This window comes from Anopheles cruzii, chromosome 2, assembly GCF_943734635.1.
Source record: "Anopheles cruzii chromosome 2, idAnoCruzAS_RS32_06, whole genome shotgun sequence".
Lineage (NCBI taxonomy): Eukaryota > Metazoa > Arthropoda > Insecta > Diptera > Culicidae > Anopheles > Anopheles cruzii.
This window is the reverse complement of record NC_069144.1, coordinates 51,463,843-51,491,817: the sequence shown is the minus strand read 5'-3', so window position 1 is coordinate 51,491,817 and position 27,975 is coordinate 51,463,843. Positions and strand designations below refer to the sequence as shown.

The following is a 27,975-nucleotide window of genomic DNA, read 5'->3' as shown; positions in this document are numbered from 1 at the left end:
TGTTTTCGCACTGAGCAAAGTGTGTGGAACAAACAGCATGGTTTTATGGTATTTTCATCTTTATTCTGCATATTCTCGATCAAATCGGTTCGTGGTATCACTGTACATATATTGTAATAAATAGATCAATCTCTTAACGAAGCCACGCTACTAGCATCCAGCTAATCCTTTCATTGCAATCCATCGCTCCGGGAATTGCCGCTCAATTCCTTCGCCGGGCGAATACGAGCACAAAGGCGGGTGAACAAAAACATACCAATAACGATACATAACAATCGCACCTAACCGTTGTAGCCCCTGCTCAACAAACGTTCAACTCGTAAAAACTTCGAAGCTCGATTTGCGCTGAAATTATGTTGCCATTTGTGGTTGGTGTGTGTGTGTGTGTGAGTGGAGCGAGCGTTTGCTGGCGAGTGGTTTGTGTTGCTAAAAAAACGTTCACTAAAACAATTGTTGGCTATTGACTATGACATGTGTGCCCGAATTGCTCTGCTGCCGCGACCGGAAGCGGAAGCCACTGGACCCCCGGTGGGGAACCCTGGGCACCGAACCGGAAGCGCGCAACACGCACGCACACGGTTTGACTAGACATACACTCGCGCGCACACGATCGCCGGCCAACCAATGGTGGCCCCGTCGAATATACAATCGCAATACAAATATGATTAGACGAGATTAGAGATTACTGGACTGCGGGGAGAGGAACGTGTGCGTGTGGTTGGTCTGGGGTGGTGGTGGAACGAAAAACAAAGTGTACACATCGGAACACAGGAACACAGGCACGGTGAAGTGAATCACGAGGGACCAAGGCTGCTTATTTACACTACCCCGCGGGTAAGGAGGCGTCCAAGAAAGAACTTACAAGCGGAGCGAGGTGGCGAAACGAGGCACCCTTTCGTGTTAGTAGCCAGTAAATGACGGAGAAGAAACGAAGAGCCACCACTAGGTGGGCAGCGACTAAGGGGAAACGAAATAGTCTAAAACGATAAATTCAAACTCGATGTCGTCAAGAACGCGGGAACAACTTGTTCGCTGTTTGCGGCGCTCTGCTGACGGCCTAGTCCATCTCGCTCATAACGTGCAGCATCAAACGCTTGAAGGATCCACTCTGGTGGATCTTCTCGTTCGGCTCTCCCATCGAGTTGACCCGGTAGGCGAATTCCGGCTGGGGTGCTGGCGTGTAGGCGTTCGGTTTCTGTCGAAGGATGGCCGATAAGAAGAGTAGCGCATAAGAAAGATGAGATAAGAAAAATATTGCCCCGTGTGTGTGTGTGTGTGTCACCCACCTTTCCTGGCACCAGACGGTTCGCGTGGAAGGTTTTCTGCTGAATCGGGTTCGGCACCTCCTGCAGACCCTCGCCGCCACCGCCCTCCTGTAGTGCGCGGTATGTTTCGCTCTTGCACGGGTCAAAGACGACGGTTTTCTTGTAGCTGTTCCCCGCGACCCGTTTGTCCAACAACCCCACCCGCCCGCGATCGCCCCGTCGAGCGATCGCGCGGACGCCAAAATGGAAGTGATGTTTTATTTTTGGCCATCGGCGAAGCAGATATTTGCAGTTGAGTTGTGAGTGTTGTTGTTGTTGTTATGGGTCGATTATCGCGCATTGGCGATGTGTCCGTTGTGGCGACGGGTGTTTGGGTGTTGTTTTATTTTGTTGAAGCGGCGCAAAGTGCCGTACAAAAAATTTACATCCAAATGGACGATGGATGGACGCGCCAAAACCACCAACGGGTGTCACAAATAGAACATAGGCATTTAGGGAACCGGTGAACGACAACGAGACAACGGGTTCGGTCGGTCGGTGGTACCGAAACCGAGGCGATGCAAACAGGCGAACAGGAGGGAAGAGAGAAAAGAACGACACTTTGTTAGTTTAACGCCGAAATCTCCGTCCGGGGATGTCGCATGCACACACACACACCCGATCGGACGTCTTAGTGTTTTGTGTGGTTTATTTCTTGAATTCCAGTACGCAAACAACATACAAACGGCACAACGGAAAATTCATACAAACATACAAACACATTAGCACTCCCAGTTGTGGGGTAAACAATAAATCGATCAACAATATCAAACAACAGGAGCATAAATTCCGGAAAGAAACATAGATAATATGTGTAAATATCAATATCTCGTAATAACTAGATAAAAACAGTATAAGAAAACGTTGCAACGAAAGTCACAGGACTTTCTTTGTTATCCTCGCTGCATGTTGAAAGCCACGGTTTCTTCTGCGCTTCTCTTTTTGGGGATGCTTGCACTCCAAAGCGAACTTGGTTCGGAACTTTTACCCCATTAGGTTGAGTAGAAGATTCATGTTGATACTTTTAGTTCGGTTCCTTCGAAATTTGCCATAGATTTCAATTAGCAGCGAGGACAACACTTACTTTTGCTGCGTGTATAATCAAAAATAGTCGGTATTTCATTCTAATTGCTCACAATAGGGTATTTTACGATAAATTGGTCCAAACTTAACAATTTAAATGTTTTTAAACAATTATCACACATAGACAGGTCCCAGATAGGTAACGGGATGGGTAGAACGTCAAAACCGCCCGATGGCCGGGAGTTTCGTTCTCCGGTTTGGTCCACTCGGTAATCAATTAATTTAAGTATCCACTCCACTTGTCAGACGCAACAACGAGGCAAACAAAAACGTTAGCAAACGGAACTGAGTCGCGTAATTGAATTGACTAGCACGGGAACGGCATTCGTCCTTCCAGCGACATTTTAAAGTTTTCAAGGACATTCAAGCGGGCAAAAGGCGGCGGGTCCAATCAGTAAATGTAGTTTTTCTGAGCTGTTGTGTGTTGTTGACGGTGGCGGATCACTGTGCCGAACGGTGCAGGTTGTGCGGCTGGTACGCTTCCGGCAGTGGCGGCACCGGCGGGGGGCTTAGGGCTTGCTGGCGAGATGCCGACTGTGGCGCGTACGATGGGAAGGGATACTGTTTCGTCTGCTGCCGCTCCTGCTCCAGGCGCCGCTGCTCGTCCAGAATCTTTTGCTTTTGCCTCAGGAAGGACAGATCGATGAATATTCTAGAAACAAGAAGTGCGAGGCTGCATTTTACGTTCGGTAGCCATCCCGACCCGAGCAGTGTTGGGGTCACCCACGACGGGACCCCCACATCGTACGGGTATCTACTGAATTCGATATGTCTGCTTGCGCCGTGACGTGAAAGGGAGGGATTTCGAAAAGATTCGGTTTTATAAATTTTTCCAATGCCTACGCGATGCAACAGTGACCCTTCGGAGCGTCCGTAGTACGCGCCACGCGCCACAACAACAACGACGACGACGACAAAACACCGTTTCCGTTTTATATTTTCTTTTACGTGGCGTGATTACATCGAAAGCGATTAATTTTGCGTGCGGACATAGCGGTATTGCGCGCCCCTCGACAGTATAGAGGCGAGGTTTGGGAACGTTTGGAGCCCGGCAAGGTGGCAAAGCAAAGGCGGTTTCTAGTGCTGTTGGTGGAAGGGCGGCCAGTACCCGGGGACTGCAGAGAAAAAGTGCACAAAGTGGTTGCAAAGCATCACCCGCGGTGCCCGGGCGGTGTCCTTTTCATGGTGCCCGAATGGCGGAGCCTAGTGTCAGTGCAATGCAATTCCGGAAACGAAGCGACAGGCACAAGCGAAGCAGCACACACGAACAACGGCAGTGCCACGATCCAAACCACAGCTCTATACTACAATGGTGCGTTACCCTTCAATTTTCGTTGGCCGATGGCGATTGGTGTATCCGTTCGATCTAATCGTGTGCATAGAAAAATTTATAAAATTTTCAAAAAAAGGGTCAAATTGACGAAAGTTTGAAAGAGTTGTATCCGGTCCATTCGAAACAGGAACTTAACTTGTGGGCTCCACAAATGAATCAAGTAATGGCTTAGCTAAGTGAGTGCCTTCTGAAGGACATACAATTTACGTTTAAGTCTGATTTTTAATTCAATTTCTTAGTTTGTACTAAAAATTACGTTTCGTACTATTTTGTCAGCCCACGTTTGACTTGATGGAGACGCCTGATACCTCACGGTCTCCCAAACGATCATGGTATGATTTAAGATCGCAAAGAAAGGGATCGAATTTATGACCGGCCTGTGTGGTGGTGTTGCTCTGATACTTACGGAACGGTTTGTGTCTGCTGTGGAGCGCTCTGTCGGAGGGTGTTCTCGATGTTGCTGTCCGAGTACAAACCAATCGGTGAGTTGAATTGCTTGTGAACGACCTGCGGAACGAAGTTTGTTTGGTGTTTAAATGAACGTTTGACTACGATGCGTAAACGCAAAGAACGAACTTGGCTTGGAAAACGAAACGCAAGCTGTGCGGAGGTTGAGGAAAAAACAGTAAAACAGGTAAAACAGGTGGTGAAACAAAGTAAGAAGAGCTTACGAACGATCAATCGAAAGATGAAGCAGAAACAATAGAACAGGGGAAGAGAAACATAACGAACTCAACAAACGAGTTTGTAACACAAATCAACGGCTAGAAGATGGAAGATATAAGATTGCAGAAACAGTAGTCGGTAGATCGAGGATAAAGGGTCCTTGTGCGGTGGTACGATCCCCGCATGATCCTTCCAGTAACGCAGTGTGTCCTGTGTCTTCCTGCGAAAAGCCCAGAAGGAAGCGCTTGGTTTTCTTGGCTGTATCGTTTCGGAAAACCAATCCAAGAGCAATAGCAGAAACGTGAACACGCACACACTAGAACAGACAGAAAACACACACACACAGGAAACGTAGGGAAAGTAGTAGGCAGCAGAACGCTAAAAAAGAAATGGACAAACACCTTCGGACCGGTCGGTGGCTCATCGCCAATCACTCGATGAATCACGGTTTCAGCGAGCTGCTTGCATGGATTTTCGGTGAGTGAGATGGAACGAGATGGTTTCGGTTCGGTTTGTTTTTTGGGGAAGGTTTGTGAGTGAGTTGTGTTTCGAGTTTCGTGGGAAGTAAAACGGGGAAAACAATTGGGTCACAGTGGGTCGATGGTTGGTGCATCATTATCGGTGTGAGTGTTTATTGGTTTGAGCACACAATAACATTGGGTTCATTTTTGGGTGTCACGAATGGCACGATATCGATATGATGAGATATGGCAGAAAGAAAGTAAGAAATAGAGAAATCGATCATTGCTGAGTGTGTTCAACGGGTTCGGGGGCGCTCTACTCTGCTAAGCTCTGCATTTATTGTATTTGACGGACACATTAATAAGCGGGCCCCCCTCCGGATCCGTTACGTTTGAAGGATTTGCGTGATTAGGCCCCAGAGAACAAACAAAGTCCTGGGCTTCCACGGTTTGACAGGTGTCCCGCGGCGCTGGCGAGGGACCCACGTTTACTACGCGTTGTTGTGTAGCAGGGACACTGGACTGGGTTGGAAGGGGATTTTGGGTTGAACGGTCGGGCGGAGTCGGGCTCGGGAAGACTGGAGGGAGAGTGTGTCGGGCTCTCCGCTAGCGCCACTGCTGCTGTACCTTCTGTTTCATCAGTGTGTCTGTGTAGTCATGGGCCGGCGGGGCACGCATGGCCGGGTTCGGATGGTGTCTGAGGTAAGACTCTGTCGGAAGCGTATCCTTCTTCGGTACTTTGGCACCGGGCAGGACGAGAGGCGTGGTACGGTACGGCTGGAATGAGGAGAGAGATCGAGAAGAGAGAAAGAGGGAGAGAGAGAGAGAGAAACCGCACGCAAAAACGTTAGAAAAGTGGCGAAGAAACAATGGCCCGGAACCCGTCGTCGTCGTGTGGCAATGCAGGCGATGCGTGGTGTGTTTGTGAACCATTTTCCAAAGCTCCAATCTGTTTTATTGCCCCCATCAGGCTCCGAGTGTTAGTGCCATGTCAAGCGGGCGTTTTTTAGTGTTCTCCGCGATTCAAAATGGCCCCCCCGTGGGACTGTCAGCCGAAGCCGTTACGCTCGGGGTCCATCCGCTCACGGACACCAGCTGCTTGTTGCTGGGCTGTAATTGCCTAACCGTACATCGCCAGAAGCCAACGGAATGAGTTTCGAGTAAACAGTTTGCGATTGAAAGGCGAACAAAAAAAAGGTTTCCCCACACTGTTTCGGCCATGGCCATGTGGTTGTTTTGACAGCTGGCAGCCAACCGCCAGCCAACAAACCGAGATCGAAAGGGACAGTGCGGCCGCCGGTAGGACATTGCCAACGTTTCGCGCAATTGCTTATGAAAAATGAAGTACTAAAGCACCGCTGCGACACGTGTCAGCCCTCGTTTGCCCAAAAGGTTTGCCCTTAAAATGAATGAAGTTTATTTTTGGGCGCACTTTCCGCACTGACCGTCACCGACCACCATGGGCTAATCCATCCGTGACCTCGGGAAAAGGTTCTATTTTTCTCGAAAAATCTATGTCAATGTCACCGCGTTGTGGCGTGAGCGCGAAACGGGCAGCAGGTGGTTGGATAAAACTTTCGATATGATAACATTTATGATATTCGTATATAAACAGGATCAACACATAAGTTGGAGTTTGTGTTGAGTCTTGCAATGACTGATAGCAATTCAAACAGTTAAACGGTTCACACCATCGAAAAGGGATCAATTTTTCAACTTATTAAATATTCTCTGCTAAGACAAGATCAGATAGATGTTCTCAGCACCAAAATTACCATGTTAACTTATATCATAGTTCTGTATGTGAATAAAGATCGGCTCTAAACGGTTTACTAAAATTGACTATGTGGTATTATTTACCTTTGATCCACATTTGTAAATCTTAGCGGGCAAATATATTAATTGGAAGTGCCCAAACATCATTAAATAAGTCGCTCCAGTTTTCAATATAGCGTCACTAACATATTAGTCCAATTCTGCACTGACACGCTCAGTAAGTTTCAAAATGAATGTGGAAACACGCCAACGTTAGCAAAATTCTTCAAACGAAGTGGTTACAAATTGCGACATTTTTGTACCCTCTCAAAATGTTCCGATTCTGTGTTCGTCATGTTCATACCATTTCGCAGCGTGTCTTAGTATTTCTCGTTGTTGATGTTACATAACCGCCGGGATTGACGCAAACCCGGTTACCTTCGCCCGTTATCCAGCGCCATTAGGTTGCGCTTCCCGTGGGTAAAACATCGTACGGAGCGAAATAAAAAGGCCACACCGTCGCTGTCGATAAACGACGGCGAGCGAAGATCTGGCAAATGTTCCGCTGCAAACCACAGCGGCTGGAGGACGCCGCAGCGGACACAACCTTATTTTTAGAAACTGAACATACGAGCGCTCTCTCGTGCAACCACCGCGCTTGACCGCGACTGGGTGGGACGGTCCTGCCAATCCCTGCTCTGCCAACTGCACTCAAGTCCGCTCGCAAAATCGCGCTAACGTATGATTTATCACCAACCAACCCCACTGGCGTCAGGGTTCCAACCCTCGGAGGGGTGCCGAAAAGTGGTGACTGAAAAGACGAAAAAAAAGTTCGTTGCCACCAACATCCAAGATGGGCAAGAATGTGGGATTTTTTCCTATTTCTTTCGGACGGGAACGATGTTCAAAGTTTACGATGGCGCCCCAAAAGTGTGCGCTTGGCGCACTCTTGACAACTTTATCGTCTTCTTAACTGAATTCGTTCAAGTTGCCTGATTGATGAGTTTCAACAAGAGCAACGCAACATAATTTTCCAGAAAACTCTCGACAAGATTACGGTAGCACTACGGTTGTTGGCTCCAAGAGTGTTTAATTTACGTTCGTTCGCTTCCGATCCTTGTCCGATCGACCATCTGCGTCATCGTTAACCTTGAGGTGAGGTTGGCTCGAGGTCAAGCGAGTCATGCCCCTGATTTCACGGCTTCAACTAATGTTCTCCCTGTGAGCATCAACTTTTTAATGATCCTGACGCTGGAAGGTTCCACATTCGATTCACAAACACACGCATTCACTCCACACCGTGTTCCCTGATCACCATCAGCTGCCAGGATCTTACTTGGTACGAGATTTGGGCTTCGTCGTAGTTTTCATTTCGGTGTGCGAAATGAATGAATGCTGGCGAACCACGGTACTGATAAGTGGCGGCCATGTTTGCTCTACCACGATCACGCACGCACGCAACACTTGCCTAGGCTTAGCGCACGAATGTGAACTCGAATTCGTTCGAAATTATTAAAGCAGAAATCCGAAGCACAAGGATCAATAACAATAATGCCGTTGACCACTAAGCGGGCGGATACTGAGCACTAAGCAGCGGTTGGGTGGAAAAACGGTTTTCCACTGGCCACGATCGAATGATCACTGGTATCGGCGGACGGTTCTCGCGAGCAACTGACCAACGGATGGCGGTGGTTTTTCGTTTTCCAAAAGGGAAAACGACAATCGCCTCCCCCCGCTCAACACCACGATCGTTCGAGGTAGGGCGGTCTGTGTGTTTTCTTCGACCCTCCAAGGATTCGCCCCATGTACACAGGCGTTGCTTGCGCTTGTGTGCGCGCACACTGGCGAAAGTGAGACGGCCGATCGAGTGAGAAGCACGACCCGAACCAAGTGAGAGCGAACGAAAATGGCCCGCCCTGTTTACGAAGAAGAAATGTAACTTCTTCGAGCATCGTGACGCCTTGGCCACCGTGAGTGATCAACTTTGTTTACGTATCTCGTACCGACCGCCCGTCCCGACTTTTCCCTTTCGGCTCCCGCCCGGCTGGAACCGGGTTTTGAGCCGACTGAAAAGTGTGGCCCTTTTTCGGGCGGATTAGACGTACAGCCTGGAACGACCGATGTTTCGGTTGGAGCAAGATTTGTGGTTTGTTGATCGATTTGATCTTGCGTTTGGTGATGGGGCTCCGGGTTAGCTAGCCCTCGCTTCCGTTCCGGATTCGTGCGTGTGGCATGGTGTCTGGTTTCCCGGCTCCGAAGGGAAACGGCGGTCTTAATTAATGTCACCCCGCAAACGGAACGTTTGGACTTCGCTATGAAGAGTTCAGATCTACTTAAAAATACTTTCATTTTCGGTGAAATTGAAAAATTCCGTCCTATTCGTTAGCTTTGCATTGTGTTTAAAAACTAGTTTGTCGTCTCATCGTCTCATATTTTAATACATACTAAAAATTGTAGTTCTTTATGTTTTGATTGACACACATTTGCTCAAGTGTGATCTCAATAGTTTATTACGAAAAATATTCACCAAAACGTGCAAGTTTTTTTGCAGGCATGATGAATTCGCTTTACATGCTCCACCACTTGTTGGCCTCCCAAAGTGTCTGGAAGCGTGCCAATCGTAGAAATTAGTCACCGCACGAAAGGACTTACAAAAAGAAATGGTCGCCTTTTCTCCGACCGACAGTAGGCCAGGCCATTGCGTGGTGAAATGGGTGCATTATTCCAGCTTCAAAGCAAAGCAACCGATCGACCAACAAATTGTTGTAGCACAGAACCGTGAAGGTTACCTTGGTTGCCGTGGCGGTGTACGGTCGTAGTAAATAAAATTGGTTTAATTGGACCGTTCGTACGGCGAAGGACTGCCTGTTTTTTATGAAATCGGTTTTCTGTTCGGTGCGCAAAAACAACGGGCGAAAAGAAAATCATATTAAAATTTACCATCACCAAGGCGGTGTCGGTCGTCACCGGCGAGGACGAGGACTTTTGCGCGTGACCTCATTCATTCCGAATGGTCGAGAAATTATTTTTAGTTGACCATGTGGCCGAGGTGACCACAACCGAGGAGGCAGGCGACGCAAATCATGCTGAAGCATGAGGGTTAGCAACTAAAATTATAGCCCTCTCCCACACACAAACACACACGCATATTTGTCGAGATATGGTAGACTCCGAGAAGGCCGACATTTGTTTGCCCCGAATATGTCGTCTGGCGCGGTGCTCGGAATGTTGAGGATGATGATACGTCTACCGTTCGGTCAGGTCATAGTGCCGGGTCAGCCGGTCCGGTGACCGGTGAAAGGGAAGGTTTTTCCCAGGTGAGCCCCGAAGCCGGTCCCAGCTGACCAGGTGCGAAGCGGACCGGAGTCGAAGTTGAACTTGATTTTGCAACGTCTGATGAATTCGGGGGATGGCGCCTGCCAGTATCTCCGTTCTGCGTTCCCTCCGTTCTGCAAGGGCGGAAGATTGAGGCTTCACTTTCGCTTCTACCCTGTGAACTCACCCCTGCTTTGGGTGGCTATTTTTGGGGTGCACTGTTAGTCGATTGGCACCGGCCACCGGGTTTGAGATTGGCCGTCTTCGTCTCGGTACGATCTAGAGTTTCCCGTCGGACCGTGAGCGCGTGAAACGCCACATCCGGTGGGAACACTGATGGCCGGTCCACACTAGCCGTGCCGGGTTCGGGCACAGCTACATTGCCCTTGACTACGTTGGTGCGACGTCATAGAGTTTAGTGTGCCCTCACCGATGCTACTCCTGCCAAGTCTCAGGAAGCCGGTGACCGTGAATCGATAGAGCCATTTCAAGGTTAGATTGTTTTTGTTTACGTCGAGGAACTCGATTGTGTTTATAGAGACAAAACAATTTTGGCCTCAAAACACAACGAAAACAAAACCATTAAGATATTTTCGATCACTGACCCATTGAAGTAGGCAGCTTGTTGTAAACGTAGTCATTTAAAAAGGAACGTGCACCAACATTGAGTATTATTATTATCGATTATTTATTTATTATTATTAGCGCCCGAAGAATTCTTCGATTTTTCCCCGAAAAATATTACTAGTTTTTCGGGAAAGAAGTGATAGTTCCCTGCTGAGTTATTTTGATTTCAAATTTCTCAGACCGCGAAGCTTCCAGAAAACTACATCGCACCAAAGTTCAGCGCCTGAAAGTATGCTATTTCAGTGCTTCAGCTTTTCCAGCACCGCAGCTGCTCGAATGAAAACTTCTCGTCGCACACTGGTAGTTTCTTTCTAAACTTGTCCAAAAGTATTTTGTGTGTTTCTGGCCAAGTTTGGTATTCGTGGTGGAGTAATTCCTGAGGTTGTTAACATCGCACAACAAATTATTTATAGATGGTCCATTAAAGTATTTTACGATGGACAAGCTTACGTTTTGATGTTAGAGTGTAGAGTTCTGTGAGAACTACGTGTTATTCACAAGTGGTTTAAAACACATAAAAGGAAGCATTGCAGGAGAATCTTGTGAAGCAACTATGTTGTGTTTGATAAACGGATTTTCCCGCAGTCATTCCCGGGCTGAATTGCAACGAAACCACTCAACGCAGCAGCTGCTGTTGCTGAAAGCCGGTTGTGCGTTCTTACCGCGGTTGGTATCAGAAGTTTTGTAAGTGCTCGCGGAAAATAACAACATTGTTCTTGAGCTCGAGCAAAGCTGTGGTGATAGTTGTGAAAGAAATTTAATTCTACACAAATCTGTACGAAAATACCTCCCAAAAGAATACTGAGCACATAATGGTGGAGTTCTACAGCAAGAAAGAGGGTGGTGGTGTTTCCTTGCCAGTCACTAAGTCTTGCCTAATAACGCGCTACTGCCACCGGTGAAAGACTGGATAAATTGAATAAATTTTAACTTTCGGTAAGTCGCTGCAAGTGGATTTGCTGAGACTTCAATCTTCGTTTTCGCTCCTTCTCGCGCTCCATTGTCGCGGGCACCAGGTTATAACGCGGGCCCACTCCACGTGATCCACGGTTGAGATCTTTTCTGGCAAGGGTTGGAGCATTTAGTATGGTGTATCTTCATACGGGCTGAGAAAATGGTGACGCAGCCTCGCAATGGCGTACGTTTTAGTCAGCACCAAGATTTACTTACTCCAGCGAAGCCAAGGGTGCTTGGTAATTATTTTAGCTCTCGCGTAGCAATAATGTATTCGAAAATAATTAGTTTTGCTACTGCGAGTACCATCGGGCAGGTTGACGGTCCCCGACGGCCCCGTTGGGTGTGCGGTTCTGCCAGCAAGTTTTCGATTAATGGAATACTTAGCGCAGGATTAGAAGTACGTGGCGGCGTTGAAGATTGATGGCGCACGCGGCGAAAGAAGATGGTAAATATTTATGAGCCAAGGTTGTTTAATCCAGATATGCATACGTGGTGGAGTCCCGATAATGGGAGGTACGATTTTTAGTTGTTGGAGAGTGTATATAGTAACATAGTAATATTGTACAATATGACTAAAACTTCGTCACCATATCCAATTTAAGCCCAACGAATAAAGGATATTCACATCGAAAGTCGACTGTCAGTTAATTTTGGACGCGCTGTTTCTGGTTCGGTTCTCGTCACCATATACGGGAAGAGTACAAAGTCAGCTTCCAATTTGTATTATCAATTTATCAATCTAGTTCAGAGATGTCTTTAATCTCTGAAGTTCGTGCCAGATCTTGGCACATCCCGCAAGTCTTCTCTCTTGCTCAAATTCTTGCCATCCTTGAACGGTGCCAAAAAACGATGCATAGAAAAATAGCTTCAACGTCCTGCAAGACGCTAAATGATGGCAATATATTTATTACACGACGTGAGTTTAACACATGAATGTAAGTTTTAATAGTTTTCTATCGGGAAATGCCTAATACCACCGCAGAACAGGAAAAACCATCAACCTCTGCTCGAGCGTCGTCGGCTCGGCGCCATTTTCTATTCGCTCGAAGGGAGCGTCTTAATGGTCTTGTTAGGGGTGAACCATTGAGGAAGGATGCAGGCAAGCCAGGAGAAGCAGAGACGTTGCTTCGCGTGCCTGGCACATGCTCCTCTCTTTTTCTTGTGGCAGAAGGGAGGAATGTGTCACAGGTTGACAATCGTTAGCGACACGCGAGCTGCTGGAACACGAGGCACGAGCCAAACAACCGTCTTCTCTGTCTCTGTGTGTGCCTTGAGATGAGGAACCCTTCGCGAACCTATCACATCGGAAGATGTGAAGCGTGGCAACCCTTCCTTCGCTAACTCATCGTCAGCCAGATTGTCACTTTCCCGACCGCAACCAGGTCTGGCGGCTGTGCGTGCCTTGGGCTGCTTCTTGCCGAAGCGGCATCCGCGGTCCCTCCGGGGGCTAATGGGCTCCGGAGAAGCAAATTTAATTTATTCATGAAAGCATCCTTCACAGGCTTCGGGTTTCGGTGCGGGTTTTTTGAGTACAGTGCGCCGCAGCCGTCTTGTGCTGAAGTTTTTCCCCGTTCTCGGGTGTTTTTAGGCGGAAAATGGGAACAACTTGTCTTGCGAGGAGCAAAGTGGCGTCCGCGCATGTTCGCGAAACGGGGCACGGGAACAGCCTGCAGCAGTGTGAGTCTTTCATCCCCCCGTTCCCCGGACACGGGGTTCGGTTTATATTAAAATGCTTCTCGCATGCTTCACTGCCGTACCTGCCGCCATTACTCATGCCATTCACTTCCAAACTTCACGGTTGCGCGGAACGAAGCTGAAGTTCCGTGGGTTGGTGAGCGAGAAAGTAATTTAAAATTTTCCCAAAAGATTCGCGCACCGCCAGAAACTATAGCAGCTCGAGCGAAGAGCAGCATCTCTTGGGCATACAGGAGTTGATGAACTACGCGGAAGATGCAAAAGTTTTTCCATTTAATATGCGCAGTATGTTGAACAGTAAGGTGAGAAAACTATTCTGCATCAAACTTAGCAGGATGCTCTTGTACTTTTCTATAATATGTTATAAGACCCAGTCGTATATAGTGCTCAAATATTTTTACCCATTCGTTTTGTTCAAAATGTAAAGAAATAGGTAAATGTGCTTCTTGCTCATGCTCATTCTCGCTTCTTCTTGAAAATAAATCGCTTAACAGCAGAACAAAGGTGCTAAAATAATAAAAACTTATTAAAAAAGTAAAGATGCGAAAACGCTCACTTTTCCAACAAAACTTGCTTCAGCACAACTTTTTCCACTTTACGGTTTCGTAAACAAGCAAATTTACCGCATCTGGGGCACTGAAAACCCTTTAATCGATTGAAGAGAGACCGTTATATCCAAAAAGGTGACTTTGATGGGCATATAATTTCGCGTTTGGTGATGTCAATTCCCCACCAAGGTCATGCGATTTGACACCGTTGGACTTTTTCTTCCGGTGCTACACAAGAGATCGTTTTTATGCAGACAAGCCTGCAGCTTTGGAGCATTTGAAATTTGGAGAATTTGAAATAACATCCACTGTATAAAGATCTTACGTTACGCAGTTTGTTAGGGGCTTTTCGCAATGGTGTCTCTTAGAAAATGGCAAACGTTTAAGCAGATCTATAACACAAATCCTATGAAACCAATGCTGTGAAGTACTTTGTACAGCCCCAATTAGAGAATGTTAGTACAATTGAATAAATTGCTCTAGAGATCTTTTAAAAATCAAGCCTGAAGGTAACAATTGGCAGTCGGATGTGAACCGGGTTAGGAACCGTTAGTGCACCGTACTTCAGATAATGTAGTTCCTCCGGTTAGCGGTTACAGTGAGGATGTTCGGCGAAGATTAGTCAAGCGATTAGGCTGCGTTCGAGAGTGTCCCGAAAGGAGTAAGGACTATGTGGCACTACCGTCCACCATCACTTACCTGATTGGCAATCGCTTCGCTGGCATCGTTCAGCCCGATGGGAGCCGGCGGTGGATACGGTTGCTTGGGCAGATGGTACGCGCCGGATGCGTCCACCCCTGGGAAGACGGTGTGGGGCAGCGTCTCCAGAGGGTGCTCCAGAGCCGCGGCATACGATTGTGGGCCGTGTGGCAACGGAGACGAGATTCTAAAAGCCAAAAACAAAAACTCGAATCGTAAGCAAATCCGGAAGTCGTAACCGGGGGCGCACGATTAAGGCGCACTTACGTCGGCAGGAGTTGGGCCGGGTCCGGTGGTGGGAAGTTCTGATGTGGCTGCGGCTTGGAAGGCTGGAAGGCTGGGACTGGAGCCGGCGCTGGGGTCGGAGTTGCGTCGACGTAGGGCTGGTACGGCTGGGCATAGCTGGCCGGCGGAACCGGATTCCCGTTGACCGGATGGGCGCTCTGGTGGAGGGCGACCTTGTCGTCGCGGCGCACCGTTACTCTCATCTGGTTGCCGGCACTACGGAACATGTTCTGAGCGTCGTTGTGCGTGAGGTCGCGTGCATCGTACTGGTCAATTTTGGTAATAATATCACCCCGGAGCAGCTCCGCCTGGGCCGGACTGTTCACTTGTACCTGAGGACGAGCGAGAACGAAGGACGACAGATAGTCAGTGGAAGGGGATACGGGTCCGGCCGTAAGACGGTGCCGTTGCTGTTTTCCCACACTACAAGTTGGTTCCATTTCCAGTTTCTTGACTCCTGAAGAAACATTCGATCGGTCAGCCCGTCGGGTGTCATCCTGCCGGAATCCGAAGGATACCGTTCCCGTTTTAGGACGGGATACGGAACGCAAACAGGATTTTTTCGGGAACACACCAAATCGACCCAATTCGGATCCCGGCCAGCTCGGGATCACGTTTTGTGAGGAAGGTTTTCTCATCAAAAACGAGTTCTTGAAGTGTTTGTGGGAAAAGTGTTCCACTAAGATATTGGCATTTGATATGCATTTCTTTAAAGCCCGTCAACCAGTTTCGAATCGGATTGATTACTCACGTTTTCCTGATGACTGGTTTCCCAACGAAATTACCGTTAACACAAGAGCGAACCCGAAATTCATGTCGTTTTCTTAAGGCAATGTTTGAAGGTCCCGTGACGTATTGTTTAGTCCTAAGGATATCAAAACTTTAAGGAATAATACCTTCTTTGTTCAAACTTTTTAGGAAGGTTATCGAAAAGCCTACTCATGCTAAGCCTACTCAAGTGAACTGCAAAGATTATAATTATGGTGTAATCATTAGCTTCTTATTAAAGTGTTGCAACAGTCATAGCCGTGAGTGTAATCTTCCGCTCGATTACACCAAATATGATTCCATTAATAGCGAAATCGAACCAAATATTGTGTACTGTTCGGTTTTTGAAAGTCTGAACATACTGTTCGATTGTGTGTATCCTGTAGTACGTAATCGTAAAAATAGTCACAATTAAACCATGTATGCCATGTGAATCATGCTTGAAGTCAAATTTATGTCTTTCACTTTTATAGCGTGTTATTATTAGAATGTTTTCTAGTGTACCATGGTGCAAGAAGTTGATCGCTAAACCTTTCTTAAAAAGCTCTAAACAGCATATTAATTGTTTATGTATTTAGTGAGGTTGGATTATTTTGTAAACGACCTTTTTAGATATTTCTTTAATAAGCTAATTCTCTATCTACCATCTAACTCATTTTCTGATAGTTGAAGAACTAAAACACTGTCAGATTAATTCAATATCATCAGAAAGGGTCCGCCATACTAAATATTGAAAAGATTATTATGAATGAATGAATAGCTCTTTGATAGGAACTATAGGATATTGCGTTTCATGGATTCAGATTATAAAACCTAAAGAAAACGCACTGACACTGTCATTTATTAGCAGGCATCCTTTGTCTTACCGCCGATAATCCTTTTTGCGGGAGTAGTCTTTTTATGATATACCGTCGTCAAAACGTTATTACTATTTCCAGCACTCGGAACACCTTGAGCAGGGTGGTGGGTCCCTACGCAGAACGTATAATTGCCCTTTGCCGGCCATTATGAAGGCCGATTGCCGGGTCTACTGATTACTGATGAGCTTTCGACAGGATTGACGCGTGAAGCGAACGTTTGATGTGACGGTTGACGGGCGAAAGGATTAATATCGTCCCATCCTGCAAGCGGTAAAAGATTCCACTCACACACACTCGCGCACACAAAGGCGTTGCTATGCGCCGTTTTATATAGCCTTTTTCATAACATCCTCCAATCGGGACGGCCGTCCCATCGGCGGAGGGTACGAGCACGTTTGGCAAATACCCGCTCCTGGCAGCGCTAATGAAACACAGTAAGGGTGTCCTTTTACCCAGTAAAGCCAACCCCTCCCGGGCACCAACGTCCTGGTACCGCGAGCCGCGTTTGTTGATGGTTGAAAAATTGGGTGTGGCTCAGGGCGGACCACGGGCCCCACAAACCCGCCCGCTCGAGACGTTGGCAAAGTTAGCTCAATCACTTGCGTGCCGGTCGTCGTCCTTGTGTGTCGGTGTGTGTGTTGGTGGGTGGTCTGGTGAAAAATCTCAGCATCTCAGCGAGCGTCTTGTGGCCTCCGCACGCTGACATCCTACGAAGCACGAAGGACATATTTTTCCAAATTTTGTGTCGTGTACGAAGCCCTTCCCCGGCTCGGAGGGTGCCGTATTCAAATATTTAACTATCATCGTCCCAACCCGAAATCAAAGCCTGGGCCGTTCGGCGGCGAAGGTTTTATCAAACCTTTCGACGACCCGATGCCCGATCCTTGCGGCTCGGAACGTCTAAACCAGCATCCTCCGTCCTGGGCACCGGTCAGGGTTACGATTGAATGGGCCCCGAAACAGAGTGTGCGGGACCAGGGTGGTGCGTCTTGAGGTGTTTCAGCCCAAGGACCGGCATCCGTGCGCCTTTTGTTTGGTGCCTGCTTAGTGCCGTTTCGCAAGATTAAAATAATAAATTATCTAGAAATTTAATATAAATGAAAATCTAATTAAGATTTTCGCATTAATTAAAAATGGCTCCGGCTCGGTAGGTGCGGCAAGGACACCCGGCCATGTGCCGTGCACTCGAAACTCCCGGTACCCGGTGCGGTGTGCTGTCGGAGTTTTTCGTGTGCTTTCTTTCAGACCCAACCTCTGCCAGGCTAGGCCGGGGTCGGGACCATAAAAGAAAATTGGCGACGTCGACGACGACGACAAAGTTTTCCCTCGATAAAGCTGAAGAAAAAGTCTCCCCGTGTCCCGCCGCTCCCGATGCCGTGGTTCTCGTCGGGCGTTCCTAAGAAAAGCCGCCGGAATGGGCGAATGTCTGGTGTAATTTTCTTTCGAGTCTTATCTTTTTCTCCCGAACCCCGAATCGGCCCACAGAGCGCAATGCGAGAAGCGTTGGAAGAAAATACTTTGATCATAAATTATACTACAACCGGAGAAGCGAACCGACCGAAACCTTGCGAAAGGACTTTCTTGGTCGCTCGGTTCGGTCCCGGGCCGTGGCGTGAGTCGAGAAGTTCACTATCTTGGGTGTACATCGAAATGCGAACGAAAAAGTGGAGCCGGCATGCTCGGCAGGATGCCGGCCGGCGCTGGGGAAGGATAAAGTTTTCCTTATGCATAAATTAGCACTGAAAGAAAATTAGATAAGGGAATTGAATCAGTGGATCAGCACTTTTTTACGACTCGCAATTTGCAGTTTCTTTCTCGGGCCACGGGACGGGTCTTTCGGTTCGTCATTGGAGCGATTCCATTTTTATGATCCGACAAAAAAGGTGTGCTACAAGCGAAAGGAATCTTGGGAAGTTCCAAGATCCTCAGCATAATCGAATCAGGCACCCGAGGTAGGAAGAATTGGTAAACCTTCTCGTTACTGTTCGGTCATTCGTTATCGCGTAAAAGGCAGCTTTGTAGGCTTGGGTCGCAAGCAGCGAATGTATTCCGTACATTCACACACACATTTTTGTATCCTTTTTACCTAAAATGTCCTTAAACTCTTAAGTCGAAACAATATGTAAATGAATTTTAAATGTTATTTAATCGAATCATGATGCAGTATTGTTGCAAAAATAAAATAGAACAAGCATATGCATATGAATAATCCATTTCAAACGAAAAGAACCCGAAACAATAACAAATGTTTGGGCATCTTTGTTTGCAAATACTTCTTTTACATTCACAAGTTCACGGTGCGGTCGCGAAACGCTAAACAAGCGAAGCTACTCGTCACTCGTCACCGTGTTCTCTGTCAATTTTAATTAGTTAACCTAATTATTAGTGAGGCGATGAGCTGTTATATCCCGTGACCCGACCCGGATCTGCGTTGCGTTACGGAACCGCCCGAGGATGGGGCCAGTGCCTGCGTCAATCCAAGTAGGACACGCCATTGCGCTCGCGTAACAAGCCTCAGTGGCGTTGAAGGTTGATCAAGTACTGCGCCTCTCACTCGACAATATTAGTACGAAATTCATCGTGCGGCTTTCTGCACTTTTTCGTCACGCACACGCACACTGATCCTTGCTGACAAAAAATAACAAGAATAAATGGGTACTCATGGGCAATTTGTTCGAAGCCGGTGGGGTCGAGAAAATAGAAAGAAATCGCCTTAAAAATATACTTAACATGTCTCGCATAGACGGGCCCGCAGCGCCGCACCGTGAGTGCAATGTTTACGACGAATATGTATCGATCGGCGTCATTTAGGGCGAACCGGAAGGTGAGGAAGTGGACGCAGTGGACGCGAAAAATAGAAGGTTTTCTTGGTGCGCCAATGTGCGGACGAACGCACGAACACTTCGCCGTCGGGACTTCACAGGCCACTGCGAGTGATAGGGAAATTGACTGTCGCTGCCAAGAATGCGTCGGCTGAAGAGTGCGTCACGGTCGTTTCCTCAATCCGGCCGCGGGAAACGGAAGCAAACCAGGGCGGTGAACGGTGCGGCCGGTGACACCCCCTTGGTTCGCAGTTCGAAACGAGGTTCGAGGTTTGTTTATGCGGATTTTCCCTCCGCCGAGGAAGTGATTAAACGATCAAAGATTGTTGCACTTTGCCGGTGGCTGATCGTTACGATTTGATTGAGAGAAGATGCTTTATTTCGCCCCCCCGTAAGCGGAAGTAAACCAGACGGGATAATACATAATTATAGGATATTCGTTGGCAGTGGCAGAAAGCGATTCGAGCAGTTTTCAGTAGTTTGGCTGGGAGTGGCATTATTATATTAATATTGCTGGTTTAATGAAACGCAAAAACCCTTTAAGTGAAACAGACTCGAACACTCTACTCTACATTTGACCGATAATTAACGGCCATACAAAGTTTGATGAACTTTTTTGCCGGTGACATTTTATTTACGTGCTCAAATCGACCATGACTTTCTGTGCCTCGAGCGTCGTGGGCTGTCTTTCAACGTGAAAATGTTTCCAAGGATAGGGCCACCGTTAGAAAAGGGAATCAGCGCCTTCGTACGCTTCGTAATTGTTTAGCAGCGATTTCACAATCCTTCCGAATGGTTAATCCCCAGCTTTGTGAATTTCTTTCGATGTTGAAGTGCGCCATTTTCGAATTACTCATTATCTAATGCTCATACTGATCGTCAAGAAAGGCCAAAACTCTCTGATTCATGTCATGTCGTCAACACAAAAACCGATGCAGAAACATAAACCTACTCAAAACTGGATCGAGTGTTGCTTCGTTTACAAACAAATGTAAGTGCTTCGCGTGAACTGTCTCACTCGAAATCGATCAATCTTTCTTCCCGCGTGCACATGTTATCAAAACAGTGCCACCAGAGAGCGCAAAAAGGACCAAATTTATTATTACCACATCCTGAGCAGTAACGGCGTACATTGCCCGACATTTCACAGCATCTGGCTCGCGGCGTATCGTAACAGTTTGTTGCCCGGGGAATGAAACTCTCGGCCACCGAAATTGCGCACTGGTTTTTCTGCCGTTCAAGGCAAGAATTTGTGCAACCAAACGGACCATAAATCACGGCACACGGTAGTGTGATGCAACACGTTGCGCTCCCACCGCGCGTGCCGCCTGTCCACCCCATTGTTTGTCGATAGGACACGCAAACAGACCACTCAAAACGGTAGGTTGAGGTTATGTTTCATTTCGGTTTCATTTTTTTCTCAGCATTCTCGGCAATCAAACGTTGGGTGATAAAAAATCTCTCTTCGTCGTTTTATTCCTGTCTTGTTGTTGTACAAAAGTGCCCCGCTTCAGATCGTTTGGCAACGAACGCCGCACGGACGGCTGATCTTTCCCGCCGTTGGTTCGGGTTCGTTGGTTCGACCGTCCTGCCGTGTTGTGCAAACTTGGCATTGTTGTTTATGGGGTTTGTGCGCGAGAGACAATTTTCCTGGCCATCGATGCTGAGCCCGGGGATGGCACCAGGCAGGGGGAAAATCGAATCCGACCGTTTCTCTATTGGCAGGCGACCGAGCCGCATCCGTACGTACCCGTGTGATGATGAGTGGCGCGTTCAGATCGGTGCCCCCGACGAGCCTGATTCCCCACTGGACGTGGGGCGAAGGACGCCTCAGGGTGACCAGAAAATCGTGCGGTTTCGGGCTCATCGTGCCGTCCAAAGTATTCGTTCACAGGCGGACCGACCAACACCAGAACTAAAGAATGTCTTGTGATTTTCTTCGTACCACTTTTTTTTATCACAACACGGCGATTGTGTCACTTTTTTCACGCAAAAAAAACGAAGCGGAAAACGGTCCCTGTGAGGCGAGTTCAGTGAGGGTCCCGCAGTGAAAGTGGCGCAGCGAACAACAGCGCGACAGTAAAAATATCACTCCGAGCTCCCGATGGCCCGATCAGCTTCCACGGGCGCTTATTATATCACTCGCAAAGCTAGGACAGCCCAGAACACGACGGCGAAGATCGTTCCTAGTGGCTAGTGGCCACCGAAAAGGATTGCTTTTCCAACTTCCAGCGCTTAATGATCACACGCTCACACGGATACACACACGCACACCTCTAGTCCTAGACGGGCAAGTTTTCCACTTTTCTCACGGGGGCCAACCGGGGCCAGGTTTTTGCCGTTCGACCAGCTTCGACTCTCCGGTCGATCTGCGGTTGCACTTTTGCTCGTCCGCCAACCGAATGTCCGTCGAGTGGCGTGTTGACCGCCGCCGTCTTGTCCCCCCCGCCCCCACAGGTGCCCCTTTCCCCACCCCCGGAATCCACCCGTGGTCATTCGCGGAGGAAAAATCAAATATTTATTTTAATCGCGACGGCTGGTCACTCTCTCGGCTGGGCCGGTGTACTAAATTTCCCACACACCACGCGCCGTAGTGTGTGTGTTTTTTTCTTTTACTGTGGCGCTGTGGGTGTGTGCGCCCGATCGTGCGCTTGTTTCACTCGCTTCGGTGGCGAGGATCACGGTGTGCAATGTGACCCCGCCAGCGACACTCATTGCCGGTGAGTGACACGATCATCGCACTGGTCGCATCGCGTTGTTGGGATGCAGCACTCGCACGCTGGGAAAACGATTTTCCCAGTGATCGTTTTAAAAACTAATCGAAAAGAGCATAGTCAAACTAAATTTGTGCAATCTCCCTACTGTACGTGACATGTGCTGTGTTCTAGTTTATTTGATTATTTTCCACATCCTTTTAATTTAAGTTTAAGTTAATGTCATCGGGTTTCAAATTGTTTTCAAGATTTACACAATAAAAATTTTACTAAATCTGATTAACCTAATTTAAAACTGATAGCTTGTTCTAAATGCTTACTAGCTATAGAATAGACTGTGTACTAAAAGATTTTCCGTTAGACTGTTAACCGAAAATGTTGTCAGATGTCGTTCGTTTGTCTTCCGTTTGTCAAAACTGTTCGGGCTACGAATGCAGCACCTCAAGCGGCCGATAAACAAACGTAAACGTGTGTTTACGTTGTGAAACCAACCAGCACATGAATCACACTGTGGTGGTGGAAACGTGCACTACACTGTTGCACCGAAGCCGCCGCTTGATGTTTTCACGGGTGGAAAATTTAGCTTTTCCGATTGTGAACATCGTTGGTCGATGGATGATGATTGGTAGTGTCCTACGGGAAGTGTGAGCAAACGGATTACTAACCCTCTGTCTCATGATTCAGCCTTACTGGTGCCAGTTGCGATGCTCAACGGGTGACTAAGTTTAACGGTCGCTTCTCGTTTTGCCGTTGTGTGTCAACATTGGTTGCTTTGATTAATGGATTTAAATAGAAAACATGTTGCCGTCCATGGGTCGCCTTCTAAATGTATTGCTCTGTATGTTCATTGTCCATTTTAGACAATTTGGGTCGTGAATGTTTTCTAAGCTGCATAAGATAAAGTTAGATAAAATCGACAATCTTACTCTTTTGGAAAACATTTACCTAGAACTGTCTCGAAGTAACAAAAAATGCACCAGGAATCAACGAGTTGAGTTCGACGGGATTTCGTTTCAGACATCCTCGTCAGCAGGCAGACGACGTCGCAGCATTCCAAACGATGGACTCGGGACTTGCATGGACCCACCTGTTGCCGTGGTGGCCGTATAGTTTCTAAAAATATTTCGTCATCCATAATCCGCCCGTGAGACGACGGCTCTCTGCACCAAGGCCGATTAAGTTAAATCCCTGCTCGCCTTCGTAACGCAAAACGGGGGGGTTTTCTCGTGCATACCGACGTGCGACAACGCAATCCACGGTGGAAAGTCGATCTCTCGGCGATGGTGAAATTCATAATCGTCTTTCAAATGGACTCATAATCGGATTCTTTCAACCCTAGCCAGTAGCCTAGTAATAAAACGTTTGAATTTACAACGGCAGCAGCAGATTCTTGACGACTCCAATCACCGAGAAAACCGTTTACTAGTGGACCGCAAGTGAGCGTTATGGTGGTGGAAATCCGAACAGGCATTAAATGGCCTTTTGTGGTTTTCGAAACCGGGTTTATAGTTACTTTTCACCATTGATTTCAGACATCCTCCATAGCAACTTCTTAAATTGCCCAATACTTATATCATAGTGAATATAATTTTGTATATTTTATTTAATTAGTTCGAAAGATTACTTGGAACTTTTGCATGAATATAGGTTCGAAACTACCAGGGTAGTTTTAATATATCCGAGTGACAAACAAATTAATTATATCATATTGTGCATAGTCAGAAGGAAACGTTAGCATCGCGCCCGAGCAGAAACCATTTTGTTCGGCCGCCTCCACCGGCCCACGAGCCTGAGAGCAGCCATCTTTTGTACTAAAAAGCATCACTATCGCGCGAAAAAGATGGCTTCCTTCGTAGTTACGCAACGCTGGAGAACGGCGGTTCCCTCCGTACACGACACGATTCGGTCCCGCGCAATGTGGGTTGATATGAAACATAGGAAGGGTGTTTTTGCCAACCCCCTACGCGCTAGGTTTTTGATACACAATGGGTTTGCCTGCTCCTACCACCATCATCACACGCTTTTATGGCCACGTCGCTATATACACACAAACACACACACACACACAGATGTGCGTTTTATGCGCGAACGCAGGTTGTGTGGACGGCGCGAATCCTTTCGCCGAATGCCGACCATGCTGCGGGATGTTGTAATGCTTCCCGCAGAGTTTGCTCCCGCTCGGCAGTGAAGAAGAAGTTTGAAAACAATTTTCAACAACTTACTATTCGTGGAAAAGTTGCTATACACTATAAGGGGTTCAGATAATTTGAGAGAAATCTGATTCGCTGTAAACCGCGAAGAAACTTTTAGAAGAATGTTGTTGGCGTGAGGATGTATCTTGAACGGCGGTTTACGTTTAGCATGTTGTTTAATATAATTTGCTAGCATGGCTAAAGCTACTGAATAGTTGTTGACATTTTGATCCAAAGATTAAAACATTGTTAGTCCCTGAATGAAAGAATTTAAAAGATTCTTAAAGTGGTTTCGTCTCGCTTCACATGACTAAGCGTATTGTTATGCTATCCAACTTCTAGAAATTCTGCCAACTCTTCATCGGTCTTCTCGAATCGCAGCTCTTGTTTGCTCAGCAGAAGGGCAGGAAATTATCGTATCATGATGAGGTCATCACTGCATTCAATTATCGACACTAATCCCCACATCCGACAACCGATTGCATCAATTATTGAAGCATTACCGCTCAACCACTCGACGACCACGCGGAAAGCTCATGCCCATCGCTGAAGTGATACCGCACCGATCAATTGGCGTGAGGAAGTCCCACTTTCCGCCGACAGGATTCCGACACCGATGTGTCCGATGTGTCTATACGGCATTCGGCTCAACAAATCAACGTCTTGAGACGGACGAAATTTCAACACGGTTCAAGTTTGGCATTGAAAACGCCCTGTGAAAACATCGCCCAGAGTCGGTCTCGTTGGCTCGGCCAACAAGCCGTTCGATTCCGAGGTCGCTTCCAACGGCATCAGTCCGAAATGGAGGTTGACCAGACAATCCGTGCATCGTCAGGCACTGGGCAGACGATGCAGTCACGGAACTAACGGTGAAACGGCTGATACCCCCCTTCCACGTGGCAGGCAAGTTCGGTTCGACAATCACAGAGTGAACCATCCGAGTGGTTAGTGGGGAATGCGAGGAAAACAATTCGGCACGCTGGACGCTGGCAGTAGGCGTCTGGTTTTGTGTGGTTTTCCTAAATATAGGTCAGTTCAAGTGGCCAGTTGATGGCGTACGGAACGCCCGAGGCAGACGGTGACGGGAGAGCTGCAAACAGATGACCGTCGTCATATGTTTCGGACCATATGAGTCCTATCCGTGGGCATGGTTTACGGTCTTTTCAAGTGGAGAGCGAATTTTAATGCAACATTATTATTGAATTCACATTCCTTTCATTAAATTTATTTCACAATTGGTTTTTCAAAAATTTCCTTCAACATAGAGTTCAAACTTATTCTTTACAGGATAAAACTCTGTTCATTAAAGGTTTCTGGCGCAACAATCAAGACGCACGTCCCAAGACGCACGGCGCTAAAGAAGAGAAGAGTTTAAAAAATGTTTTGTCGACTAAAGTTTTAGACAACCGCCAGTGGGAAAGACGCCCGTCGGCCATTCTCAAGCGGGCCCAAGCGCGCTGCGACAGTCCGGGCCCGGAATTCCGGTTCTCGGCACCACTTTCGGCTTAGGCAGCAGGTCAAACCTGCTGACCCGAACAGGCACATCCTTCGGGAAGATTTTTGGGACACTTTCGTAACAATCTGAAGAAAAGCCTCGTGTATCCGTGGAATGGAAATGCCTGTTTACCTGGGAGGTTTGGTGGGAAAATTTTGTCTCCGATCGGTACAAGAATTTTGGCAACCCTGTACAGGTTTTACAAGAAACGTAAGGCATGGTCACAGCATAAGAGACAAGCATTGGTTAGATAATGACTGTTCTTTTCTCCTATTGGACCGTTTAATCGAAAACGAAAGTTGAGTGAAATCGTTCCGAAGTGACGAGACCCTTTATTTTTCCGATACTAATATCAGTGGCACGCGCCCTTAGGCTTAGGGAACAACTTGTTTAGGGGACGTAGCGAACAGTCAAGGGACCAACGGACCCTCAGGACAATTTCCAGTTGATGGCAAGGGTTGTGATTTGCGGTGGTCATCCCTTCGCAATGAATGTTGGCTTTGCGATTTGAGAGCTTTTCGAGAGCATCTACGATAGCATACCTCTAGGCGCTTTCGGAAGTTTCGAACATTCAAGCAGTTTCGAATAAGCAGTTTAAAACAATTTTGAATAGGAGTTTGGAATATGCTGTTGAGTGACTGGTACAAAGTTAAATTCAATAACTTCAATAAGGGATGTTTATTTTACAGGGATGTAACATGTTCTAATTCACAATCCAAGCAACCATTCCCTTAGCTACTCAGATATTTGCCTATGCCATGCCTGTATAAGAATCATAGTTCATGTATAAGATTCCCTTAGTAATTGAAGATTCAATTTAGAAATGAATATCAAATGACAAATCAAAACAGTTGCACAAACCGTAACAACTACATTCTCAACAATTGGAAAGTGGAACGGCACAATTGCATACAATTCATGACATTTTTCCTTTGCAGCCATTATTGCTAATCCGTTTATTGTTTTAATGATCACGTGATCAAAATAGTTTCAAAACAAACGATTGCCGAAACAACCCGGACGGCTGTTTTCGCTTTTCGCGTTTGATCGCCGAGAAGCAGTTGCTTAATCATAAAGCCCGGTAGGAGCCAATCTCACAGTTCGTTCAATTGAAATTCCATTACAGGATCCGCATTTCCACCCGCTTTCCACGGCAGCAACCACCGTGCGTCGAAACATGTGTGCCGACGGCCGGTTAAACAAGGGTTGCAGATTGTTTCGTTCTTGTGCTGAGTGACGTACGCTGAATGCTAGTTACGTAAATCGGAGAATTGTGTAAAATGGAACCTCAACGTTGGAAATATGGAGCAGCCAATGTCAGTGGCCGGCGCTCGTCATTAAGCGTGTAAACTCAGCCCGGGTGCCGAGTGAAGATGGGCCCAGTGATGAGCACGACAACTGTTTACAGTGTCCATCGGAACGTTCATCCCAGCGGGATACGACGAGAATTGAACTACAATGTGTCACCGTACCAAGCGCCCAGTGTGCGCACCTCCCAGAAGCGATACACACGTCCGGATAGGACAGAAAACAATCTCCTTACGTTTGATCATAAAAATAGCTGACACATTAAACACGGGTTTTTTTTAACAATAATTCAAGGGTACAACAATACTTGATGACACACACCGACCCGGCTTAACGGGTTTCGGGTACCGTGGCGTTGTTGCACTGGCGACGAATTTCAATTTATTTTAAGACAATCTGATGCCCGCGTAGAACCCGCACCGCTTTGGACGAACGTCATGAGAGAAGGTAGCGAAATGAATTCCGCACCGTATCGGTGAATGAAACACTTCAAAATGCCTCCGGGCAGCCAGGTTAGGCAGACAGATATTTGGAACAGTCGCAAGATAACGCTCACCTGTTTGTTGAAGTGGACGCGCCTTCTACCGTACGGCAGCTCGAACGTCTTGGTGTGAGGCACCCGCCAAAACGCGGGCCGTTCGTACTGCTGACGATCGCAGTCCATCGCTGAAACTGACGCCCAGCTGGTCGATTAGGGCAGCTCACGATCACGATTGACTTCCTCGAACACTTACGCTACGGACGCGACACACGAATCCTATCAGTCAGCCGTCAAACCTTGACCTTCCCTTCCCGGCACAGGTGTTCACACGTATTTGTAACGATCCTCCGCCAGTAAGTCCTGCAGATGATCTGCTCTACCAGATGTCGTCGTTCGCCACCGAGCGTCGCTATCGGACTGCCGGCCGCGATCAGCGTTTTCCACAGAATTTTCACACCCTGCAGGCCCTCTCTTCCCGCTTGCGGTCCGCTCACTGTGGGTGACAAAAGCCGGTGGATTGTTCTGCCCACGCCCACGACATATCCCGGGGTGCCGTCTGAAAACTGAGTGCCAGCATCGTTCAATTCTCGGCCACCCGGCCGGTGCT

At 47.4% G+C, this 27,975-nt stretch overlaps 1 protein-coding gene across 7 annotated transcripts; it reads right to left on the bottom strand.

The window, feature by feature from the left end:
* Window positions 1–47: 47 nt before the first annotated feature.
* Window positions 48–27,865, bottom strand: LOC128278309 (LIM domain-binding protein 3). Of its 7 annotated transcripts, XM_053017011.1 has the most exons (10): window positions 27,622–27,865; window positions 27,444–27,559; window positions 14,711–15,060; window positions 14,444–14,630; window positions 5,475–5,624; window positions 4,788–4,844; window positions 4,127–4,227; window positions 3,709–3,753; window positions 1,287–1,431; window positions 48–1,195 (listed from the first exon to the last, which is right to left on the bottom strand). In XM_053017011.1, the coding sequence occupies exons 2-10, from the start codon at window positions 27,549–27,551 to the stop codon at window positions 1,058–1,060; spliced, it is 1,281 nt and encodes a 426-aa protein (XP_052872971.1). In that variant the 5' UTR covers window positions 27,552–27,559; window positions 27,622–27,865; the 3' UTR covers window positions 48–1,057. The 7 variants fall into 7 exon arrangements, with proteins under 7 accessions (XP_052872971.1, XP_052872970.1, XP_052872972.1 ...); XM_053017010.1 differs by lacking the exons at window positions 27,444–27,559; window positions 27,622–27,865 and adding an exon at window positions 20,929–21,566; XM_053017012.1 differs by lacking the exons at window positions 3,709–3,753; window positions 27,444–27,559; window positions 27,622–27,865 and adding an exon at window positions 20,929–21,566.
* Between the last annotated feature and the right edge of the window lie 110 nt (window positions 27,866–27,975).